This window comes from Maylandia zebra, linkage group LG7 (assembly GCF_041146795.1).
Source record: "Maylandia zebra isolate NMK-2024a linkage group LG7, Mzebra_GT3a, whole genome shotgun sequence".
Taxonomy (NCBI): Eukaryota; Metazoa; Chordata; class Actinopteri; order Cichliformes; family Cichlidae; genus Maylandia; species Maylandia zebra.
Window position 1 is genome coordinate 29,526,794 of NC_135173.1, and position 26,461 is coordinate 29,553,254.

General features: G+C 44.0%; 1 protein-coding gene across 2 annotated transcripts; it reads right to left on the reverse strand.

Annotated features, from left to right (window-relative positions):
• Nucleotides 1–4,171: 4,171 nt before the first annotated feature.
• Nucleotides 4,172–26,461, reverse strand: LOC101470033 (fibroblast growth factor receptor 1-A). Of its 2 annotated transcripts, none has more exons than XM_004556137.5 (17): nt 26,301–26,461; nt 16,674–16,802; nt 14,347–14,451; nt 14,096–14,268; nt 13,892–14,015; nt 13,559–13,749; nt 13,268–13,412; nt 12,996–13,186; nt 11,515–11,660; nt 11,062–11,183; nt 10,668–10,778; nt 10,375–10,565; nt 9,167–9,289; nt 9,013–9,083; nt 5,653–5,790; nt 5,136–5,241; nt 4,172–4,638 (listed from the first exon to the last, which is right to left on the reverse strand). In XM_004556137.5, the coding sequence occupies exons 1-17, from the start codon at nt 26,416–26,418 to the stop codon at nt 4,543–4,545; spliced, it is 2,280 nt and encodes a 759-aa protein (XP_004556194.1). In that variant the 5' UTR covers nt 26,419–26,461; the 3' UTR covers nt 4,172–4,542. The 2 variants fall into 2 exon arrangements, with proteins under 2 accessions (XP_004556194.1, XP_004556193.1); XM_004556136.5 differs by having other exon boundaries at nt 12,984–13,186.

The window sequence follows — 26,461 nt, forward strand, 5'->3', positions numbered from 1 at the left end:
CCAACTCTTTAGCTAACTTAATAACTTTAGCTAAAGTGAATAGTTAGTCTAATTCATTAGTGCAGCATTACTGGATCACCTCTGTTTGAAGTGATATAATATGATATACAACTATCACTGAAACAGCAAACTTTGTAAATAAGCAAACAACACTTCTCATTCTCTAAACGTTTGGCCACAGCTGTAGATTACACTATCAGTGCTTGTTCACTCTTGACAATAATAACATTTCTAAATTTACTTTGTGCATTTACAGGTAAACAATATCTAATATTTTATCTAAATGACTGCTTTGTCTTTGAAAAGGGTGAAGAGCCTGAGGCCGGTGACAGTCCAGTTCTACTCTAAGTACATCCTTACAGTGGCTCACAGGACAAGGCCACATTCCTGTCCTGCCAGAAGAGAAGAGAAACTTCAGAGTCTTCATGCAGTTCAACCACACCTGTCATATTCCATATGACAGGGGTCTCAAACTCCAGTCCTCAAGGGCCAGTGTCATGCAACTTTTCCATGCCCTCGAGGACTGGAGTTTGAGACCCCTGCCGTATGGTGTTCATGCTGTTTTCTACCCCACAGTTACAGCATGTCTGACTGCCTGTTCAGCATATGCAAAAATATATGAGTTTAAGCATGTGATGACTAAGGCCTTCCATTATGGTGTTTGTCATCACATGTCACAGACATCTGGATGATCATTTGGAATAAACAAAACTAAAAACTTGTTACTTCATCTTTTATCTTTATTATTATTGTTGTTGTTCTTATTTTACACTTTTCATTGTTAGGCATTAGGTTTATTTGTAGTTGTCCTTTCCAACGTCTTTCTCTCTTCCATGTTACTGTGTCAGCTTGTCAGCATCTATTTGGGTTTGGAAGTGGAACAGAAAGTCAGGAAATCCAAAGTGCCATTAAAACCAGAAGAGGTTCTTATATTTCAGAAGAAGGGATTAATTCAAAAGAAATGACCTCAATGCCATATTTTATTTAGGAACACTAGAGAGCACTTTGCAAAATAACACATTCTTATAATTTCACCCTCAGATGAGCCAAGCTACGACTGTCAGGGAAGGTGATGTAGGTACAGAGCATGTGAGAGTGGTTAAGTTAATGTCTCTTGTCTAGATGAAGGCACAAGAGGGATCAATGGCAAGGCGTAGAGATTCAGTATCTTCAGTCTTCAGTGGACACTCCATTTCTGGCACAAAACACCTGTAAAAATGGTCGATTTAGGAGGCGACCCGACAACTTCAGCCTGTCAAACATAGTAATGGAGCAGCATGCTTTAAAAAAAAAAAAAATCTAATTAAGCATGCACTCAGTACCCTAAGAATTATTATGGTAGTTAAACACAGTGATAGTTGTATATCACATTATATCACTTCAAACAGAGGTGATCCAGTAATGCTGCACTAATGAATTAGACTAACTATTCACTTTAGCTAAAGTTATTAAGTTAGCTAAAGAGTTGGGATGCTGTGTAAGACATAAATAAAGCTAAAACACAAAGGTTTGGACACCGTTTTGCATGTTTCCCTACTGTAGGGGTCTCTGCAAGCATACAGAGGGGTACTCTGAGAGGGTACAAGATGACAGCTTTGGAATTCTACTAGAAACAGTCGATCATATTTGTTTGTCAAAGCTGAATTCAGGGCAAACTATGTTAAATTAGCGTTTTTAGCTAACAGCTACAATAAGCATAACAGTTACTGTACGGCTATCATTTGTTAACATGACGCTTGTTCTTATACATGTAATACGTTTATTACCAACCTGAGAGTTTATCCGCTGGTCATTCGACATGACGAATGACTTCTGAAGTCTTAATTCAGCTCAAGACGCTGTAGATTCCCGTCGGTAACACTTTCGGTCCGCTAGTAAAACGTAGTTCTATTAATCTGCGCTTGAACCGGAACCGGATGTAAGTTCCAAAAAACTGAATTGTAGAACTGAAACTGAATGGTGAGAAGTGAAACTGAAATTATTCGAGAGCTGAATTTTTTAAGGATAAAATGCAGTTTCAAAGCAAATCAATTCATTTTCAAAATATAAATTCAATTTCAATTTAGTGATGATCATTTTCAAACCATAAATTCAATTTCAAATTAGACTAATTCAAATTCAGTTTTCAAAAGCATTTATTCAAGTTACAATTCAGATTAAATCTGAGCAATTCAAATTCAAATTGAACTTATTCAAATTCAGTTTCTGATGGCACAGATTTCTGCCCATAGATTTGTTCTGTAAAAACTGAAATTAGTAAGATGGATATCGATATCAAAGCTGTACTTTGTGGCCTGCTAAGCCCACAGGGCTGGTGCCGATCAAATCTTCATCTGTTGAAGATACAGTTAAACTCTGAATCACAGAGAATGTTTTGCTCTTTATGGTTTATGGTGTCCTTCATCACTGTTTTTCAGTGAAATGTTGGTTTTCCTGATTTTTCTGACACCACATGAAAGAACCTTCGTTCACAGGTAACCCAGAGTCACATCCACACTCCTGTAGGTGTAATGTGAGCAACCCTCAGCCATCTGTCACTGAAGGTAACGATGGGTCTTCAGCTCACTAGTCTGGATGATTAGCCTCCATCAGGCTTTTCCTGGAACCAGAAACAGAGCGCTCTGTTTTTACCGAAGTTTCTGCCTCTGCACAAGTGAAACGAGAGGGTTAGACCCCAAGAGAACAGGTGAGGTGAATGAAGTTTAAGGTCAGAGTTTTACTCTGTTATATTTAACGTTGCAAGATCAGATCAATGATACAGAACATGAAGAACAAACTGAAGCATGATTAGAGGATCTAATGTTGCCTTTACTAAAGCAAACCCTACACCACCTTCATCTTAGCCCAGTATTTGTAACCTCACCATCATTGACACACTTACACACACCTGAGATAAGCTCTTTAAGCATGACCATGACCATCTCCTCATCTGATCAAAGAAAAGGATCACTTTTATAAGTTCACCACCTCTTTTCATCTTCATACACAAACTGAATCCACAGACTGTACAGGTGTATGACACACATAAATACCTGCTAATCAGTGTGACATCCAATCAAAATCCTCAGATGTTACTCAGCAAACCTGGGGTTCCACCTTCTTGGACAGTCTGTTAGTACAGTAACCTCACAGCTGCCATATTATTGATCAGATGATGTCATTAAAAATGCTCCAACAGCACAAACATGGTCCAGTTCAGGTGAAGTTAGCAGACAGCTAGCAGCTACAGCCGGCTGTGTCACCATCCACCCATCAGTCAAAAAGGCCACGCCCCTAACAATGCAAACTCCCCATGAAGAGGAAATTATTTAAAAATGATCAACAGAGACCAAGCAGTTTGTGTATTGTAAAAGTGTAAATGTGTAAACCTGTTTATTTGTACTGTAAAGGTTTAACATGGGAGTGTATGGAAACCACTCAGTGCAGCACTGAGTGGTTTCTGCTGGACACCGGAGGAAGTGCAAGAATATTGCAATAGCTGTTTATGAATTACAGATAACTTTAGTCCCACAAAAATAAAATAGACCTGTTGAGATGAGATTTCCTCTTACTTTTTTACCTGCTGATCAGTTATGCTAAGCTAAGCTAAGCTGAGCACAAATGTGAATAACTGAATCTGAAATGTTTCCTGTGCTGCGATCATCACATCTTACCAGCAGAGCTCCCTCTGGAGAGGATTTAGACATTCATGGAAGCCTGGGGGGAAACTGATGGTATTAGCGCAGGAAACAGGAAAGACAGGCTGAAGCAGACAGACAAGCACCTGAAACACCATCAGGTTTCCTCTCTGTGGGAGCAAAACACCATGTTTGTGTGAGCCATGATGAAGACTCTCCTCATCAATGGGGCCTCCACTTCTGAGGCCGTCCTTCTGCGCCACACCATCTCAAACCCAATATCATTCAAATATATATTCAGACAGAACTTTATAAGAAACCATTTATGAACGCGCTTGTAACCGATCCTCTCGTCTGCACCAGGATGATGTGATCAAAGTTATTACAGCTCAAACTAAAGCTGACCTTAGTTATTATGACGAAAAACAAAGACTAGAAAAAAAAAATCAATCATCAGAGACATTTTCTAATGTCCGTGCTTCCTTAGACTCATCGTTTCACTTTCTGAGGAAACAAACAGCTGCTCATGAAGTTATTCTAAAGAATAACTCACATTTAATTCACAAAGCATTAAAAACTCTGGTATTTTAATATGTTAATCAGTTATTTTACAGATCCAAGAAAGAAAATCCATAAACGAGGCATTCAGGAGCATCAGGGAGATTTGAGTTTTACACATTTATACATTTATACAGACTCTCGCTCCCACCTTGACCCTTTCATGTCCCGTTTCTCAGATGAGACAAACTTTATGTACAATATTCACACTGAGGACATCTCGTCAGTCCGTGCTGTTTCCTGATCTCAGCTCAGTCCAGCTGTTCTTCACATCAGGCCGCAGCCAAGCAGCTCGTCCCAGGGCCACCACCGCCGTGCAGGAAATGGGAGGAAGATGATTCAGGAAGGAGAATGGCTCCCGGGAGGATTATGTGGAGATGGAGGAGTAAGCTGAGGAGGCGCTGACCGGGGAGTACTGGACCGGAGTGTACTGGATCAGAGGGACGGCCAGGTCCAGGTACTCCTGCAGAGGCAGAATCACACGTTAGAACAGGAAGTGGAAGCTCTGGAGACTTTAGCTCTGTCACATGACACCAAAACTCGCTTCTAACTTTTCTTTGTTCAACGTCACATCAATGCTCTCTCGCCAAGAGACCCACGCCGCTTCAAATAAATGAATACAATCATGACGTTTTTGAAAGTTCAAAGCAAAGCTGCAGTTCCTCTGATGTCCAGCAGAGGCTTCAGCACTGAGGCAGTCACACAGCTCTGCGTTAGCCAACTGCAACTAAGATGAGAGGAAACCAACACAGACTGTGGTATAAATTTCACAGGAGCTCACAGATAACTTTAAATTTACAGAAATAATAAAATATCTGTCTCAGTCTTCCTGATGGTTAGCGAGTGCTCCACCCATCAGTTAAATGTTTAAAGAGGAACGAGAGGGACCAACTGAAGAGAAACAGCTGAAGTGGAGGACATTTGCAGGTTTTACTCCTTAACAAAGAAACGACAAGTCACCTGGTTGGCCATGATGGAGACAGTTCGATCCAAATCCTCGACCAGCTGCTGGAAGGTCGGCCTGCGGGACGGGACGGCATGCCAGCAGTCCCGCATCATCAGATACCTGAGACCATGCAACACACGCTTTACTGCGCAGGTCGGATCAACACATCAACGAACACAATACCAAATAAAACAAAATATCCTCTTTTGATCACAGATGTTTGCAGCTGTGTCTCTGACTTTGTGTTTCCTTATTTACATGAAGTCACGTGCGACTACACAAGCGACCTTCAGATTTGGCAGAAGGTTTGTTAGCTGCAGCTGTCTGGAGATACTTGTTTGACTAGTTTCAAGTGAATTTAGAGCATAAAAGTGGTAAATGTTGGATTTTTAAAGTCGGCTCATCCTCCAGGTCTCATGTTTTCAGATATTGGCATTTAATGAAGCTGTCTCTTCTGCTGAGTTTTCCAGGAATGACCGGCTCCTCTGCTTAAGTGTCAGACTGAAGTGTTTGATGTGATGATATACTCACAGCTCCTGAGGGCACGCCGATGGTTTCTCCATGCGGTGTCCCTCCTTCAGCAGCTTGAAGAGCTCCTCGACAGGGACGCCGGGGTACGGAGACCCCCCGAGAGTGAAGATCTCCCACAGCAGGACCCCGAACGACCAGCTGTGAACACAGAGATAAATGAGCAGCTCTGTAATTTTCTCCCAACTGTCACATGAAAATAACTCATAAAAATCCTCATTTATTGATAATTGAAATATTAAATAGCTATTTCTCTATTCCTCTATATCACCATTTCTATCTCTCTGCTTCAGCTGAAGACAACATCTGAACCATCAAACATGTAAACATTAACCCATGATCTTTAGCACCAACATCTAATTTCACACTCCATAGATCGGAGCTGTCAAACAGCTACTTGCTGCTTTAACATCACCTTCTGCTGGGGTGGAGGTCCACTCCAGGCTGGGATGAGTTTCACGAGTCGGAGGAGAGCAAAGCGGGTGATTGACAGACATTTGTGTCGAGCTTTGAGAGCAAAGTTGCAGATTTACAGCTCGTTCTACGTTCCTGCCCTCACCCGTGAGCACGAGCGTGGGAATGAGCTTCCAGAGGGGCTCCAGGGACGGGAGTTCAGGAGGAGCTCAGAGCAGATTTGCTCCTCCACATAAAAAGGAGGCAGGTTCAGCATCTGAACAGGACGCCTCCTCATGATGAGTTTCTGGTCTAATCGGAGGAGACCCCAGTGCAGACCCAGGACACGCCGGGCTGTAGAGGCGGGCGGACTGACCAAGTATCGACAGTATCGGTGGCAACACAGGTATTGGCATCAGATCAGTACTTAAGTTTGTTCAGTGTTGTACCCATTCATCAGACAACAGGCATGTCTGCAGCCACCTCCCTGCTCTGCTGTGATTAGTCGCCCTGCGGTCACATGAGCAGCACTGAGCAGAGCTGTGCAGGCTGCAGTGCGTGTAGAGCTACTTCACAGCTGTACATGAAAACACTGCAAACACGATGCTGCTGGAAGGAAACCCCTCACACACACCCGGCACAAAGGTCAGAGGTCACAGTACTTCAGACAGACAAAGAATATCCAAGTGGCTCACACAGAGGTGAAAGTGATGTTTCAGTCATGACATCAGTCATGACTGAGAGTTGAGAGTCAGCATCAGCTAATGTTAAAGTGTTTTTGGCCATTATACTATATCTCACAAAAGTGAGTACACCCCTCACATTTTCCTGTTTTATTGTATCTTTTCATAGGAGATATGACACTTTGATACAATGTAAAGTAGTCAGTGTGCAGCTTGTACTACAGTGTCAATTTGCTGTCCCCTCAAAATAACTCAACATACAGCCATTATTGCCTAAACCGCTGGCAACAAAAGTGAGTACAGCCCTAAGTGAAAATGTCTAAATTGTGCTTAATTTGCCATTTTCCCTCCCTGGTGTCATGTGACTTGTTAGAGTTACAAGGTCTCAGGTGCAAATTGGAAGGTGTCTTGAATTTGGTGTTATTGCTCTCACACTCTCTCATACTGGTCACTGGAAGTCTAACATGGCACATCAGGCCAAAGAATTCTCTGAGGATCTGAAAAAAAGGATTGTTATTCTACATAAAGATGGCCTAGGCTATAAGAATATTGACAACATCCTGAAACTGAGCTGCAGCATGGTGGCCAAGACCATATGGCAGTCTAACAGGACAGGTTCCAGTCAAAACAAACCTCTCCATGGTCGAACAAAGAAGTTGAGTGCACGTGCCCTGCGTCATATCCAGAGGTTGTCTTTTAAAAATAGATGTGTGAATGCTGACAGCATTGCTGCAGAGGTTGAAGGCGCGGAGGGTCAGCCTGTCAGTGCTCAGACCATACGGCACACACTGCATCAAATGGCTGTTGTCCCAGAAGGAAGCCTCTTCTAAAGATAATGCACAAGAAGGTTTGCAAACACTTTGCTGAAGACAAGCAGACTAAGAACATGGATTACCTGTGGTCTGATAAGACCAAGATAAACTTATTTGGTTCAGATGGAGTCAGGGATGTGTGGCGGCAACCAGGTGAGGAGTACAAAGACAAGGGTGTCTTACCTACAGTCAAGCATGTTGGTGGGATTGTCATTGTTTGGGGCTGCATGAGTGCTGCTGGCACTGAGGAGCTACAGTTAATTGAGGGAACCATGAATGCCAACATGTAACTTACTAAAGCAGAGCACGATCCCCTCCCTTCAGAAACTGGGCCACAGGAAGGATTCCAACATGACAACAACCACAAACACACCTCCAAAAAGACCAGTGGCTGGCTAAATAAACTGAGGGTAAAGGTACTTGACTGGCCAAGCATGTCTCCAGACTTAAACCCTATTGAGCATCTGTGGGGCATCCTCAAATGGAAGGTGGAGGAGCACAAGGTCTCTAACATCCACCACCTCCATGATGGAGGAGTGGAAGAGGATTCTAGCAGCACCCTGTGAAGCTCTAGTGAACTCCATGACCAACAGAGTTAAGGCAGTGTTGGAAAAGAATGATAGTTACACAAAAAATTGACACTTTGGCCCCAGTTTGGACATTTTCACCTAGGGCTGTACTCACTTTTGTTACTAGCGGTTTAGACATTAATGGCTGTGTGTTGAGTTATTTTGAGATTACAGCAAATTTACACCGTTATACAAGCTGCACACTAACTACTTTACATTGTGTCATATCTTTAATGTTGTCCCATGAAAAGATACAATAAAATATTTCAACAAATTTAAGGGGTGTACTCACTTTTGTGAGCTACTGTAGCTGTTACTGTAGCAGCATATTTTCAGCTCACTGAAGTGTGTTAAATCATTTTTTAAATAATTATATATATATATATATATACACTCCAAACATGAGCTATGAAACACGTCTGTGCTGACTGTCCGCTTTGTTTCCAGCCTGCAGCACAGTTAAACTACAGACGCTGAGATAGACACCTCTACATTCAGCTCAGTTTCAAAATAAAAGCCAGAAGGTCTGTTTTACTGTGTTAACTTCTTAGTTTGAAAGTAAAAGTCACAGTGATTTAATGATCTTTTCGCAAACTGATGATGGTTTGTCATAAATCAGTACGCACTGCGCTCCCCGACATCAGCTGCCTCTATAAGTTAAATATATCGGCATCAGTAATATTAGCCCTGTATTTACTTTGTATCACATAGCACTACTGGGGAGGAGGAGGAAGACAGAACGGGGTCTAGGCATCTCTGCTGAGACTGCTTCTCCCTACCAGTGTAAATTATTTTAAAAACACACATGATGTGATGAGCTCAAAAAACAGGAAGCCGTAAAATGCTGTAAAATCACAGGAAGAGGAAGTCTTGGTTCAAATGCTCGGTAGGCTTCAGAGGACTCACACGTCACTCTGGTGTGTGTAGATTCGGTCAAACAAAGCTTCCGGCGCCATCCACTTCACTGGCAACCGACCCTGCGGACACAATCAAACCCAAAGATCAGCACCCTGTCACCTTTGGCTTTCACCCCGCCAAAATAAAAGTCTGTCCAACTTACATTGGTGGTCTTCTTGTAGTAGTCGATGTGGTGGATGTCTCGAGCCAGACCGAAGTCGGCGATCTTCATTACGCTGTCTTCGGTGACTAGAACGTTCCGGGCCGCCAAGTCTCTGTGAATGCACTGAAGCACAGGGGAGGGTCAGCCTTTACATCATGACACCGAGAATTCAACCGACAACCCAATGCACTCACAACACAGCTACCCCCCTCCCCCTTTTATTCTTAAAGAATAAAGGCTGGAGACTGTTACGGATTCAAATATTGGGGATGGATACAAGAGGAAAACCAAAATAACAACACTGGTCCGGCTGGGTTGAGTCAAACGATGATTTAATGATCACACGTGTGGGAGATGGACACCGTACGCAGACAGCATCAGATCTCAAAATGGTGGAGCATTGATCAAACTCTTATAGCCTCTATTGGCCCCCACCTAATCATAAAAGCCTAAACATTCACATGCTTTCTCTCACACAGCGCCTAAGCTACGACCTTGGCTCCCTGTTTATCTGCTCCTGCTGAGATGGGGCAGAAAACTCCAGTATGTTCTGTTCTCTTCTAATCAGACAAATAAGGCGATGGCTTTCTGCGAACAGTATTTCTTATAACTCAGCAGTATAATGCATCATAAAACAATATCATTCATTCACAATAAATCAGCAGTCTAATGTAATGCAAATCAGTTTAACAAATGTAATAGTTACCACCTTCTTCTAATTCAGGAGAATAATGCAAACTAAAACTACATAATAATTCACAATCTTTAATTAGGGGTCTAACATGGCATAAAATAATATTATAATCCCACAAGACCCCTTCTGTTCATCCAGCTCCATATTTTTAGTAAGTTTGCACCAAGACCCAGCACAAGACAAAAAAATGATGATCAGTTATAATTGTAGGGTCTTTATCTCACAATATAAAACACCTGGAGGCACCTGTTACTGTGCTTGGTGCTACTTAAATGAAATGGAATTAAACTGAAGCACGATTCTTCTGAGCAGCAGAGTCCAGGCATAAAAGTATGGAGATGGGTGTACCTAATAAAGTGGCTGTGAGTATATTTCTGCACTGCGTGTGTCAGATTTCTCGTCAGACGCTCTGTGTTTACTGGCAAAAGAAAACCGATGCCCACAGAGTTCACAAGATCGTTCAAGCATGAAAAGGAGCAGAGTCTGCGCCCTGATGATGTAAAGTCTCTCTGACCTTCTTTGATGCGAGGTATGCCATCCCTCGGGCCACCTGGTACGCTGCCGACACCAGCTCCCTGACCTCCAGGCTGCCCAGTGACGCCTGCCTGGAGCTGCTCCAGTATTCCACCCCGACCGGCCGGCGAGCTCGCAGATACTCCCTCAGATTACCCTGCGCAGCGTACTCCACCACCACATAGAGAGGACCTGCTCCGGGTCATGGCGAACCCCAGGAGAATGAAAGAAACGCATTAATAGCAAATACTCACACGGCAGGAATTTAAAGACCTCAGACGTGGCGGTGCTCACCGTCCTGCGTGCAGGCGCCCACCAGGTTAATGATGTTCTTGTGTTTGCCGATCATCTTCATCATTTCCATTTCAGAGATGAGGTCAGACAGATCCTTCTCCGTGGCATCGGCTGCACGTAGCAACAACACGTAATCTTTCAGCGACAACCTCAATGTCATGCCCCCTGCAGCTCACACTTGCACAAGTTTCCACATTTATATTTGGAGCTCTGCTGAGACTTCACTGAGCACCACCACAGTCAGAACTTTACTTCCTTATAAAGTAATTTGCATTTATTTTATTAGGGGCACACACACAAGCTGGAATGGAGAAGCTAGGGTGGAGGTGGGTTGCAAAGAGGCAGCTGCAGGGGGCATCTTTCACCCTAAACTGCTGCCTGCAAGTTCTCTCACCTTTGAGCATCTTCACGGCGACTTTGGTGACCCGTGTCGGTTTGTTTTTGTCGATCCCGATGGCCTCGGCCAGAACCACCTGACCGAAGCAGCCTTCGCCCAGAGGCTTCCCCAGAGTCAGCCTGAGGACGACAAACAAACGGTCAGCAGATACAGGAGCACGCTGATCTCACGCTCACTTTCATTATATTTAAACCTTAAGGACACACCGAGAAGACGAGGCTGACGTAATTTCAGAAACATGCTGTGCAGCTGACAGTGAGCTCTCCAACTCAGTCTGTAAGCTGGTTGTTTGGTCGTGTTAGTGATAGGTCAAAGGTCACAGAGACAGGCAGGTTACATTAGAATGTAACAGATGAAGAAATAACAGTGCAGTCTTTTCCCTGATGTCAATTGCTGCAGCAATCTCAGGTGCAGATTGGGAGGGGCGAGGGGCAGAAAAGGCGTGGTTACCGGTCACGAGGCAGCTCCCACGCAGGGTCGTAGGGAAGTTCGTACTGGGACGCGCCCACCAGGACGGTGGTGGCCGCGCTGGAGAGACGAGACTGACGCATCAAACACATCCCCGATTGCAGTGAGGATGACGACTCGACTGACACCTGTGGACGCAGAATTCAATTCTATTTTATTTATACAGCACCAAATCACAACAACAGTAACCTCAAGGTGCTTTATGTTGTAAAGTAAAGACTTTACAATAATACAAAGGAAACAAAAAAATAACCCTATGACCCCTGTGAGCAAGCGCTTGGCAACAATGGGAAGGAAAAACTTCCTTTTAACAGGAAGAAACCTCCAGCAGAACCAGGTTAAGGGAGGGGCAGACAGTTGGGGAGGAAGATGAGACAAAGACATGCTGTAGAAGAGAGCCAAAGATGAATGATAACTAATGATTCAATGCAGAGAGGTACAAACACATGTGAGTAAAGAAACACTCAGTGCATCATGGGAATCCCCCAGCAGCCTACACCTATTGCAGCATAACTAAGGGAGGATTCACGGTCACGTGATCCAGCCCTAACTATATTCTTTATTAAAAAGGAAAGTTTGAAGCAGTGCTGTCAGCGTTAATCTCGTTAGAATGATGCTAACGCCATAACCGCATTAATGCAGCAAATCTCCGTTAGCGAGTTAGCGCGGATCGCCCCATGCATGGGGCTGCATCATGGTGCAGCCATGGGCTAACAGAGATTTGCTACGTTAATGCAGTTATGGCGTTAGCATCATTCTAATGAGATTAACGGTGACAGCGTGAGGAGCAGGATTTTGAATTCTGGATTTAACAGGGAGCCAATGAAGAGAAGAAAATATAGGAGAAATCTGCTCTCTCTTTCTAGTTCCTGTCTGTACTCTTGCTGCAGCATTTGGGATCAACTGAAGTCTTTTCAGGGAGTTTTTAGGACATCCTGATAATAATGAATTACAGTTTTTATTTGCCAAGGTAATGCCATCCAGAGTAAGAATGGAATGGGAGTCTAAAAGACACATTGATGGTTTCGAGGTAGTAATTACTGAAGTTAACTCAGAAAGATCAACTGGAGAACAATACTAAACAAATATCAATTGTAGTGAAAATAGCTGTAGATAACGTGAAATGTGAAATGATTCTGAGTAATTTTATCTATAATAGTTAAAATTTTATTTGTGAAGAAGTTCATGAAGTCATTACTAGTTAACTTACTCAAGGGATGGTTGGCTCAACAGAGCTCTGACTTTTTTGTCAGCCTGGCTACAGTGCTGAAGAGAAACCTGGGGTTGTTCTTATTTTCTTCAATCAATGAAATAGTAAAATGTTCTGGCTTTGCAGAGCAGCAAACTATTTCTCCAGGCTAAATGATGATCTTCTAAATTTGTGATACGCAATTTCCTCTCCAGCGCGTTTGAGAGCACATCTTAAAAAGGAGAGAGCGAGGGCGCCTCACCTGTCTCCTCACCTGTCTCTTCAGAGGCATGCTCTTGGCTAATTTCTGCACGACCAGCTGGTTGCTGAAGTCACTTTTCTTCGGCACACAGCAGAGCCTGCAGATGACTGCTGTGGCGGTGAGGACGACGATGATGAAAAACCCAAGGCAGTAGATGAAGATCTCCAGGTACGCCTGCGAGGTCAGTGGGGAGGGCGGAGGGTCTGAGGAGAGATCACATCGGGAACATTAACAGAGATTTGAGCTCGTTTCTGTGCGTGGCAAACCTGCGAACCTTCACATACCATCGACCACAGTGAGCCACGCAGAGTGGTGCGACACCCCAATGGAGTTGGCGGCCAGGCAGGTGTACTCTCCAGAGTCTTCCAGAGTTACACTCCTCAGATTCAGCACCTCCATCTCTCTGTCTGTGGTGTTCATATTAGCAGTCTAAGAGAGACAAAGGGAGCGGCGCTCCTGGGATTATTCATGTTGATGTAAAGCGCTGCTATCCAGGCAGCACACAGGTATCCCCTGAGGTGTGATCGGGGAATAAAGGGAACAAGTTTGACTACATTTATATCAGCTTTCCATACTTTGAGAACACGAGCGTAGGGCAGTCCGTCCGGTCCCACTTTGCTGCCGTTGATGACGATGTGTTTGAGCCACTGGATGTGAGGCTGTGGGTCGCTGAAGACGCGGCACACAAAATCCACGTTGCTGCCAACCACTGCCGTCTGGTTGGCCGGCAGCCCGGCCTGCAGGATGGGCCTGTGAGGAGAGCGCTCTGAAACAGGTAGGATGGAGATAAAGAGAGAGGTAAAATAAGAGGGCAAGAATGATGATTTGCTGTGTTTTTGTTCAGTTTGGAGGAATATGGGGTTTCACAGAGCTTCAGCTGTGCCTGAAATGTTCACCATCACTCTTACCGACTACATCCAGCTGGTAAGTGTGTCGCAGGCTTCCATATTCGTTCTCCACCACACAGGTGTAGTTCCCTTTATCAGAAGGAACCACTGACTCCATAATTAGACTCCACATGTGGTCTCTGATCTGAAGGACAGAACACAGGTAAACCAAAGGGATGAAAAGGAAAACTAACTCTGAAGCTTCCTCTGATGTCACAAACTCACCTTGTAGCCTCCGATTCGTTGGTCCTTCCTCAGCTCGTTCCCGTTCTTGTACCAGCGCAGGGAGGGAAGCGGATTTCCCATTGCTTGGCATCGAAACTTCACCGTTGTGCTTGCAGGAACGGCGTGAAGCAGCTTCTCCATCTTGTCTGGCATCACCCACTGCGGCTCCAGCGCTAATGAGGAGACACAGCCACGTAAGGATCGTGATTACAAACACCTGTCTGAGAGAGAGAGAGCAGTTTGAAGCTTACGCTGCTGCAGCTTCTCGCTGCTCGTCGACAGCTCGTCGGACAGCTTGTTTTCCTCTGACGAAGATTCGTCATCTTCTTCGTCTTCGGAGGATTTCACTGCGTCTGCTTTAAAATAAAAGGCAGTTTGTTTAAAACATGCAGCTTTTACAGTTCTGCATTAACCTCAATGACCACACATGATGTGTATCACAGGAAGATGACTGAGAGCATCTCAGAGGACATCAGACGCTCTGATTCCACATTCAGAAGAATAAACTAACATCCGCCCTTTTTAGACATGAATCGGAATCAAAACACTTTAGTAATCCCAGAAGCAGTGATGTCACAACGCTCCAAGACAGAACAGAAACTATATACTATATAAAAGCATTCTAATTTTAAATATCCCAGTATGTTACACAAATCAAATATATGGTTGACACTGAGGTGCCCCTCTTGATGCTTTGATTCTGTGGAAAAGCTCATACCAGAAGAAGTGTAATGAAGTGTAATGCCAAAATGAATCAGTGAGATTTTATGGGAAACATAAGCTTGTGAAATGGGCACATTTAACATGTGGCTGAAATAAACTGCTAACTGTAAACAGGGCAACAGCTTTAGAAGACTTTCGTTCCAGATCAGGAGGTCAGTTTTCAACAAGACAAACCTACAGCAGCTGGTTTCAGACAGAGGACCGAGGCCCAGGGTCAGATAAAGAGGGATTATTATGAACTGTGAATCATGCAGAGCAGCTCTGGGAGAGTCTGAGAATGAAACCTGGAGCAGGAAGTGAGCAGAACAGTTTCAGCTTAAACACTTCAAAGAAATATCCTCAGCTGTTTCATATTCTCTGACCAGCGGTCACAAACAGAAAACCAAACCAGCATCAGGAGCCTGGAAGGCCTTCTGCTGTAGACTGATGGTGTAAGAGGCTCTGTGGCTCTGAAAGTACAGCTCCTGGTAAAGACATCAGAGAAGAACAGTGAGACAGGGCCGGGCTCGAGGGACGCTGTTTACGAGAAACCAGCTCAGGATCATTTTCTGTTACTGCGTCTGCCACAAGGAGGCGTGGCTTCAACCTGAGCCGAGCAAAACAAGAAACTACAGATTCAAACACTCAGCTGGAGTCCAGATGGTTGGACCGGCACATACCCACCCACATACACACAAACACACACACACCCACACACCACCCGAGGCAAGTGTGTTTGTTGTGTTTGTGCTGCACAGCGCTTCATGTGTTCTCACAGGGCCAGTCTGAGCGCTGTCCTCGCTCTCACCAGGAAAAAATCACTCTAAACGTTTTCAGATGCCTTGCAGCCACAAACAACCAAACCTTGAAAAGTCACTTTCCTTTTACAGAACTTCTCTCATTGGAAACTTTTAGGAGCTTTTATATAACATGGAGACAGAAACACCGCGACCACAGTCAAGATCAGATGTGAACGAGCCTCAAACAAAGGAGGGCGAGGCCCAAACAAGCGCTGCAGCACTTAAAAAGAGGCTAACGTACCGGCGCTGCCAGGAACCCGATTTATCATCAGAGCGCCACGCTGAGCACCAGGCTTTAACCATGAACTGTGGTTATTCAGATAACCACAGCCCTCTGCTTCAGGCTAAAAATAGTAATAAAAGCCAGTGACAGTGACATTAAAAAAAGCCAATTAAAAGAAACAAGTTATTGTGTCTCAGATTCTCTGTTAAGGAATATTTGTGAGTTTATAGCGTTTTGTTTTCATTTCAGTTTTTCAGAAAAGTGTTTATGTGTTTATCATAACTCCCACATTTAACAGCGTCTGAAGCTGCAGCCACGCCGAAGACACCCCGCTTTACTTCACTGCAGAAATTCACCTGCACATGCTTCAGTTTGGTTTCATAAATTAATAAAATGCATAAATTAAATATCCTGCTTCAGAGTCTCCAAGAAGAGAGATGCACTTCTCTGACAAATCTTCAACTGAATTTTAGTTAGTTTAGTAATATCTTCCTTAAACACCAGGGTCTTACAGCAGGGCTGTCACAGCTCAGAGCTCAGCCTCAGTGTTTACATGTATGAATGGCTCTAACTGCTTCAAGCCTCCATCAGGAGGCTACATCGTCTCGTTCCATGCTGGGATCCTGGATCCAGTTAAACTGAAATGCTAAAGCCAGCTGTCTGACTGTGAGGATTTGCTGCTGCTCGCTGGTGTCAGTTATACTGACGTGTCTGAGTTTGGGACATTAAACACGGCTTTAATTCTAGTTTAAATGAAGCAAACTCAGGTTAAACTGTAGGAGGTGTCTGAAAAGTGACTTTAGATACGTCTTTCAGTCATGGTGTCCACCCTCAGACCTCAGATGCTCCTCACCTGTGCGCGTGTCCTCTGTGGCTGGCCTGGACTGAGCCGGAGGGTCGTGAACCAGCAGAACTAGCAGAACCAGCAGGAGGCAGTGAGGGCAGGACATCGTGTCCAACACAGCGACGTGCTCCGAACACACTGCAGCGACAACAGACACACAATGTCAGACTTCCTGCTTTCTCTGAGAGTCAGACTAGTGCAGGTCACCGAGGATGGAAATCTGCCTGCTTCAGATATCTGTCAGTTTGAAGTTAAAAGGATACGTACTGTATGATGTGAATGATTGGTGAGCAGAAGAATCCGAAATGTGCAAAATGCTGCCACAGGGAGGGTTTGTTCCAGTTTTAAAAGTTTTTTTCTACCTTATAAAAGTTTAAAAATACAGAAAACAGTGCATCAACTTAAACTTAATACACTTTTTATCATTAATATCATTTAGTTTGTTTAAATGTACGATCGTAAAATGAAAACAGGAAGTCAATAAAACAAACGAGCTGTGATGAAACGTGAAAAGAAGATGAGTGAAGCTCACTCACATGCACTACAGCATCATTCATGTTTTGGCTACGGCTGCTGATGACCTTTGACCCCTCCGAGGTGACTCACACAGCACAAACTGCATACAATGATTGTGGTCATGAATAAACTTTCTAAAGCTCCAACCTCAACGCTCCGCAACATTTAGGAACTTTGTTTAAATTCCGGGTCTGTGCCAGGAAACCAACCAATTGAAATTAACTTCACCAATTTTGGAGTCTGATATCAGCCAGAGCTTTTGATGGATACCAGAAGAGTTTGGTTGATGTGCAGCTGCTAAGAGATATTTAACCAAATATCAATGAGTGTGAATAGACACACTGCCAAAAGCGCGCACGCACACGCGCGCACACACACACACACACACACACACACACACACACCTTGAGTGACATCCACCTGTCCATAGGGTTTAATATAACAGCTGAAGGGTTTCCACAGGTTTAGGAGTGTTTATGGGAATTTCTGACCATTCTTCCAAAGGCACATTGTGAGGTCAGACACTGATGTTGGAAGAGAATGCTTGGCTCTCAGTGTCTACTCTAATTTATTCCAAAGGTGTTCTGTTGGGTTGAGGTCAGAACTCAAGTTCTTCCACACCGAACTCGCTCATCCATGTCTTTATGGCTTTTGCACTGATGTGCAATCATACTGAAACAGGAAGCTCCATCCCCAAACTATTCCCTGTGCCAAACAGTTTGGAGGTCTGTAGCGACTAACTCGACAGAAAGTTCCTCTGTGCACTTTGATCCTCAGCATCCACTGACCCCGCTCTGTGAGTTTACGTGGCCAATCACTCAGTGGCTGAGCTGCTGCCGTTCCTAATCACTTCCACTCTGTTATAATCCCACTAACAGCTGACTGGAATATTTAGTAGAGGAAACGTCACGCTAGACTTGTTGCAAAGGTAACATCCTATCACAGTACCACGGTGGAGTTCACTGAGCTCCTGAGAGTGACCCATTCCTCCACAGATCTTTGTAGAAACAGTCTGCATGCCTAGGTGTTTGATTTTGTACACCTATGGGCATGGAAGTGATGGAACACCAATGATCTGGATGGGTGACTGAACACTCTTGGCAATATAGCGTATGTACCTGTGTGGATCAGAGAAAACCCAAACTTTTTCTTTAAAGTCGTTAAAGATGCATGCTGCACAGCTATTCCATTGGAAAAAGAACAGTTCAAAGGATGACCCTGACATTCATGCCTGAGGTGAGTAGACGAGACTGAAGGAGCTGAAGCAGCAGGAATGAACAGCTCCTCCTGACCGACCAAGACAAGCAGCATCTGACAGGACGCCTCCAGGCTCATTTGTTTCAGCCCCAACCAACCGGGATGAGACCCCCGTGTGAAGACACCATTCATACAACACACATACACACTCACACCAGCATTGTTGCACTGGGAGTCAAACAGTGAAGCATCCTGTCACTGAGGTCTTCGTGGCCCATCCTCTCTGAGTTTCAGAGCTGAGATGTGGTCCTGTGTGAGCCTCAGCTCCATCCAAAGTATCGCTGAACTCTGATTATTGTTGATTTTTATTGATTATTGTTGATTGTCTGTAATATCTGTGGTGCAGCTCTCTTCAGTTTTGGTGCTTTCTTTATTGTCTTTAACTAAAAAATCTTTAAACATGAAAACTGGATCCAGATAAATCTCTACGACTTCCTCTCCTCATTTCTGAGCCCGGATGATGACTTTTTCCTCAACCCAAGTGTGAACTCGGGTGTGATGGGTCAGCTCAGTCGAGGCAGTGCTGATGGATGATGAGGGTGGTTTCTTAAACCAGCCTGATGCTTTCATTAGGAGTCATTTTGGAAGCTGCCTCCACGTCACTAACATCAGTCAGAGCAGACCCTCTGAATGAAACCTTACCTGCACTAGACTGTGTACACCGTCTATCTGACACATCCACTCCCAAAACAGCTTCACCCTAACACCACCCTGATCTACAGCTTCAGCTCAAACACCACCCTAACCCTCTCCACTCCATCCTTACAGTCTGAACATCACATATTCTTATTTATGAGTGTTTACAGAAGGAACCGACTCACAGACACCTACACCACCTGCATCACCATCCACACCATCACAGACTCACAGACAGAATGATCATTTTAATGTGGTCAGAGGTAAATAACCTTAAAGCTTGAATCAGTGCCTGAGCTCGTGGTTACTCATGATTATTAGGGTTAGTCTAGTTCAGAAATATTCTTCATGCTATAATAAAAATATGGCGTGTGTGTCTAGAAACTTCCAGCTGCTCACATGAGAGGAAGCTGCGGTTCTCCTGCAGGGATCTGAGGATGGAAGGAACGATTTGGAGCTTTCAGCTACTGGCATGATGCAGAACCACCCTGTGTAGCTCCTGTCCTGTGCAATGAATCCAGTTTTAACTTGAAAAACTATTTTGGCTTCCTGCAATGACTGAGCATGACTAAGGCGTCTCCCTGGTGTCATGGTAACGCTATGACCTCAGAGAAACCCACCCGAGTGTCAATCTGACCCTGGCCAAAGCGAGGCTGACGCACCGGCACTGCCAGGAACCCGATTTATGATCACTGAGCCACGCTGAGCACCAGGCTTTTACCAATCTGGGATTTCTGAGACTAATCTGGTTGGTGGAGAGCGAGCAAACAGCCAGTCACAAAGCAGTGCGCTTCAGTCTCTGACACAAACGCCAAAACATGCTTCACACCCCATCAGACACCTGAAGTCACGCCTACTGCTCGCAAATTTCAAGATTAAAGCGGAGTGATGATGATGATGGTAGTGATGAGATCACTGTGAACCTGTTTACAGACACAAACAGGAACAGGAAACTGTAACAAGCTCCAACTACACCTTCACAGGCTCAGGTGTTCTGTTCTGACCTCACTGGTGATGATGACGGTGATGATGATGATTGTGTGTGTGCTGGCAAAGAGGAGGACTCACACACAGCCTGCAGCTGTCACTGACCCACTAACACAGACAAAACATTAGGAACACCTGTGCCTAATAAGCTTTTGGTCCTCACACTGCAGCAAAGCCCAACCTGTGAGGGTCCCTGTGGTATCTAACACAGGACGCTAGCAGCAGATACTCAAATACTTCGAGTCCTGTGTACTGTGAGTCAGAGTACTGCAATTCAGACCTCTCCCAGTTCAGCATCAGTCTCTGCTCCGCTCTCAGCACAAGAAAAAGTGTGTGACTTCTGCTTTACACTGATCTACTCCACCCACACAAACCAACACCATCACAACTCTGGTGCCAGCCTCCTGATTTCAAACTAATCATTTTACATTAAACTGTTCATTTTTCTTCATGTAATAAAGCCTGAGACACACACACACACACACACACACACACACACAGTAAACCCCTGGTCGGAGCATCTGGTCCGGTGTGCGTGTCAGAGAGAGAGAGTACACCTGTACCTGTGAGCAGGTGAAGCTGTGAAGCTTCAGAGCCCTGCGAGTACAAACATATCTGAGCTGACCTCAGAATAGTGAGCCCCCTCCCTCCTCAGAGCAGTAGTACCTCTGTTTTTCGCAGTACTTACAGACACACAGATCCCGGTAGACCTCAGATCAGAGTACCTGTGGAGCTCCACGGTCTGCGGAGTTAGTTAGTACCGGGACTGGGCACCAACAGCAGCCTGCCCGCTATTCCGTCTGCGGCTCTAGTTCACGTTAAAGCCCCGGCGGAGTGATCCAAACTCCTCTTGCTCTTCGCTCTAGAGCCGCGCGTGCAGAGCACAGTCCCTCACGGTGTTTGTCGGCGCACGGTCAGCGGGAAGGCCCGCCCACAGGGGGCGTTTCTTACCCTCCTCCCCAGCGCACCGTGGAGGGCTGGTTTTAACGGTGCTGTGGGGACGCGTGTGGGGACAGAAAGGTCCCCACACTTGTAACTTCCAGCATGGGACATCGGGCTATTGGGTGTGTTTATAGCTAGGTTTAAGTTTGGTTTAAACATAGCCAGACTAATCTTCTAAGTGGCCCGGGTCAAACACTTGGCTCCCTCTTAGACACACAGAAAGAAAACAAAACCTTTACGTCATTGGATTAAGAAACTTCATCCGAAAGACTGATACGTCAGTGTTGTTGTGGTTGGGCGGTACAGTTTTACATGACCATTTACAGTTTCTGGAAATTCTGCAAAGTTTTGTGGCTTCAGTTTTGACTTCAGTGTGGAGACATGTTTTTACGAAAGTGTCAGATCTTCATCATCATCATCACCATCATCATTATCTTTATTTATAAAGCACTTTAAAAATAACCACAGATGACACAAAATGCTGTACATTAGAACTAAATAATCACAATTATAAGATATAAATAAAAGCCAATTTAAAAAAAATTCATTAGTTAATAAATTATTTAATTAAAAGATAAACTAAGTCTCACTGCAGTCAAAAGCCAAGGAATAAAAATGGGTTTTAAGTAGTGCTGACAGCACTAGTTTTAAGATGTGTTCTAAAAGAGGGCTCTCTATTGTGCAAGGGCAAGTTATTCCATAAGTTAGGAGATCTGTCTCACAGCATTAAACTGTTATTTATGAAGTGAGTGTTAAAAAACAAGTACAGTTTAAATCCATGTTTATGTCATGTTACCTCTTTGGATCACTTTCCTGTGATCATAATCAGCTGTTTAGTCTTGCCTCAGTTACATCACCATAAGCTCTCACACAGCCAAGCTTCAGTCACTTCAGAGCCCTTCACACTGATTTAAATTCTCTCCTGGAAGCCTAAATTACCTTAAAGTTGACCCAAGTCTTCACTTTTTGATTTTATTATCTGCTCGATAGGCAGTGTTGGGGAGTAACGGAATACATGTACCACCGTTACGTATTTAAAATACAAAATATGAGTAACTGTATTCCGTTACAGTTACCGTTTAAAAAGGTGGTATTTAGAATACAGTTACTTTGTTGAAATAAATGGATTACACTGCGGTACTTTCCTGTTTCATATTGTCGCGGGTCAGGACTGTTTGGGTTTTGTTTGACAGCTATGTTCTGTTATTGCAGGCGGCAGCGTTATGGTTGCCAAGGTTACAGGGTGACACACTCACTCTCTGCGACTGTGTGTTTCCTGGGTGAGAGAGCGCCTTTTTGTTGTTGTTGTTGTGCTAAGCTAATAGGCAGAATGCTACAGGCATAGCCCTAAAGAATGTAGCATCATGGGCAGTGTAGTCCGTGCTGCAGGGAGAATGGACTGCCATACACGTTATGGGTCTGTGAGCAAGAGAGGGAGAAAAAGGAAAACTACGGGCTGTCATCGAACAGAAACGGGAGGTGGGAGCATGTAAATATAATAATAACCACTTCAGCCAAGAAGAGTGCCTGACGAGCCCAGTTGTAAGTAAGCTATTAAGACTCGACTGTCGTGTTTTCCTCCGAAACAATAAGTTCCGTTGGAACCTTTCAACGCCTCTCTCTGTCTCTCGCAAGCAAAGTTGACCCACACAACAAAGTAAAGCTATTTTTCGGCTACGAGCCCAACACGGAACCCACGGTATTAGCCAGAGGTCCCTTTACTACGGTTCGGAGCCGCGGACTTTCAGTAATAGTAATAAATCACATTCATGTAGTTGTAAACAGCTGTTGGTCTTCCTTGGTCTCTTGTGTTCTGGGGGCCTCTGGATGTCTGGAGTTTTGATCTCCTCCATACCTGCTTCATACCCTGGAGGACGGGGCTGTGGCTCCCCACACTCCCTAGCAGATCGTTACATGGAGAAACCTTTGGAATACAAGCATGCTGATCCACACAGGTGTACACACGGGTATTCACAGACGCGGACTACAGCTTTCTTGGCTGCTGCCTCAAAGCACATTGTGCGCTGTCTATCTTGCGTGCTGCACAATATCGTTTATTATTTAGTATCTACTGTTATCTACTGCTAGCTAGTTTATTGTGATGGTGCTGTTTTTTTTTATTATGTTGCTCTTTGTTGTTTGCTTTCTCTTCTGTTTTTTTTCTCCATACAGGTGACCCGGGTGTTTTTTTTTTTTTGTTGTTTGGTTTTTTTTTTTTTTTCTTTCTTCCCCCCCTTCTCACCGTCTCTTCTCTCCTTTGGTTTTCTTTCTCTCCCTCTCTTTCTATCATTCTTTCTCCCTGTCCTATCCCCCAGTCATGTCTGTCCCGTTTGTAGCAACTGAAAATAAAATAAATTCATAATTATAATAAAGGTCAATCAAATGGACCAATATGGCAAGGCCATGATGATCCACTTGGTAAAATAAATCCGCTTGGCATCTTTCTTGGCCTTAAGACAACAATTCTGATGGCTAAAGATCGAAACGGGACACACAAAAAAACAAAACAAAAAAAAAAAAAAAAAAAAAAAAAAAAAGAAAAAACCAGCATGATAATATCTTAAGTAATCCAAAGTATTCAGAATACGTTACTCTCATTGAGTAACGTAACGGAATACGTTACAAAATACATTTTGGGGCATGTATTCTGTAATCTGTAGAGGAATACATTTTAAAAGTAACCTTCCCAACACTGTGGATAGGAGCTTTACATTTTGTCCCCGCAAAGTCACTGCAAACTGACTGTCCCCATAACACTGATAAACACCTACACTACACACACTCACACAGATGGTTTCCATTGTGAATTCATTGGCAGATTGGTATAATGTGTGTTTGAGAGTGTCAGGCTGTGAACAATGACTGTGTGTGTGTGTGTGTGTGTGGGGGGGTGGGGGGGGGGGGACAGACAGAGGCAGTATTGTGAGTCCATCCAGTCACACAAAGTAAGGTCAGAGTTATTAGAGGAGTGGGCAGGATGGATGCTCCACTGTCATAAACATTTGGGAACAGCTCATAAATCAGAGTATTCACCATAACAATGCACTTACGTCTTTTTAGATAAAAAGCCGTTAAAAAAAACTACTTTGTGAAAGTACTCCTGTTCTAGTGTGGCTATAAGCATTTTACCAGAAAGTCTCCAGCCCAAAGTTAAAGACTTACATTACCATTAGCATATATTAAATATTTACATATTTTAAATGATCTATTCTTTCCTCTCTGAGGGCTGCAGGCCCTCTTGTTTTTATCTTATAATGATAATAATAATAATAATAATAATAATAATAATAATAATAAACTTTATTTATAAAGCACACTTAAAAACCAAGGGTATGCCAAGGTGCTTAACAAGTAACATAGAGAACAGAAGTTAGATAATAGAAATGGGACCAAACAAGTACTAAGTATGCAAGCAGGTAGCTGTCACTGATACATAGGAAAGCAACAGGTACAGAGCAAACAAGAAGTTAAATGAGCATAAAAGTGCATAATATAAAATCATAAAAGAAATATTAACTAGAGGGAAAGGCAAGATTGAATAAGTGGGTTTTTAGTCATGATTTGAACAGTGCAATGGAATCAGATGCGCGGAGGTCGAGAAGAAGGGTATTCCACAGTACCGGGGCAGCCAGAGCAAACACACGGTCACCCCGGGACTTCAGCCGAGATCTGGGTTGGGTCAGAAGTAGTTGAGTGGCAGATCTAAGTGTTCTCGCAGGAGTATGTGATTTGAGAAGTTCACTAAGATAACTTGGCGCTAATTTATTAATAGTTTTGAATGTAAGGAGTTATATTTTAAATTGAATACGGTACTTTATGGGCAGCCAATGCAAGCTAGCTAGAACAGGAGTAATAGGGCAAAATTTCCTGGTACCAGTCAAGAGGCAGGCTGCTGCATTTTGGACTGTTTGCAGTCTAAGAAGAAGAGAAGAGGGAAGACTGTAGTACAAGGAGTTACAATAATCCAACCTGGAGGTCACAAAAGCGTGAATAAGCTTCTCCAGGTCCTCATGCGGAACATAATGCCTAGCCTTAGAGATAAGGCGCAGTTGGTGGAAGCTAGATCTCACTACAGCAGACACTTGCTTATTGAGTTTGAGCAAGCTATCCAGCAGTGCAATGCGCCGCAGCGCGCGTGCACAAAAAGGTCCAAACGCAGACTCAAGCGCTAGCAGAAAATGACACTTTATTATAACAACAAAAGGCAACCCGGGAAAACCAGAGGAGCAAAACGAGGAACTAAAAAACCCGGGGAAACAATGACGCGAGGAAGCTGGAATCGGGACTGTGGGAGGCTGCAACAGAAAAGGAAGAAGATCACTAGGGAGCCGGGAAGCTCCAGGATCTTGGACAGGAACGAAAGTTTCTCTTATCTTTGGTTCATTTGCAGGAGCCAGCACAGGTGCTGATATCAGGTGCTTCGGCCACTGTTTGTAGTCCCACTCACTGATTCCTGTCCTTATATGTTAGAAACGGCATCTCCTCCACCTCTCAGTACTCTCCACAGACTGTATATAAAGGACGCACATGTGCTTCATGTGGGATGGACTTGACTGCAGACAGATTGGCTAACCGTGCATGCTTTTAGCTACAAACATAAGGCCTGGGGCCAGAATTGGCCTGCCAAAGAATTCAGTCTGACCCAATGTATGGCTTTCAAAAATGTGAAGGTGGCCAGAAATTTTGGTCTTTGAACTGTTTTTATAAGTTTTACAGCTTTTCTCCTGACAGTAACCTCAATCATGGTCAAATACACCAAAACAACAAAGTAATAGATGTAAATGTTTAAAATTACTGTAATTTTAAACAGTTACTGAGCTCAGACATCAGCTGACAAGCAGGATCATTTACTCACAGACTACACAGTCAAACCACAGGAGTCACCCCCTGCTGTTGTTGTGCGGTATTTTCTGTTGTGTTGCATTCAGGGCCCATGGAAACCATACAACCTTGCAGCTCCAGTCTGACTTATGGTTGTGTCTTTTTAGATCAACACAGAGACGTTTTGGACTTAAAGTTCACTTCAGAAGGATTTAGGTTAAACATGTGGACCAATGAAGAAGAGCATCTCTGACCAGAGCTTTACTGACCCACAACACAGCATGTGCTAGTCTCTCAGTGAAGGCACTGAAAGTGTGATATAGCCACTGTCCTGTCAGCTGAGACAGTATGGTCAGCACTGTACTGAGAGACAGATGTTTGATTTTTCCTGTCCTAACTGTATAACTTTGCTGTGCTCATTCAGAAAAATCCTCTGAATAACCACAAAAAGCTCTGAAAGTGCTAAAAGCTGCTGACCTTGGATCGAAGCCAGCAGTGAGAAAATTCCTGTATTTATAATAGAAGCCACACAGGAGACGAAGGAAGTTTTCTCTGGATGGTGTCCATGCATTAATGCCCTGCAGGGTTGAGGCATCCTGAGGAGGATGTGGGTTTGATTCCTGGTAAAGTGTGGTCAC

Coding starts and splice junctions, on each gene's coding strand:
- LOC101470033 (XM_004556136.5), bottom strand. CDS start 26,418: ATGCCTCAACCCTGCAGGGCATTAATGCATGGACACCATCCAGAGAAA. Junction 13,413..13,558: donor CCTACGCTCGTGTTCTCAAA/GTATGGAAAGCT, acceptor TGTCTCTCTTAG/ACTGCTAATATGAACACCAC. Junction 4,639..5,135: donor TCTCCATCATGGCCAACCAG/GTGACTTGTCGT, acceptor CTGCCTCTGCAG/GAGTACCTGGACCTGGCCGT.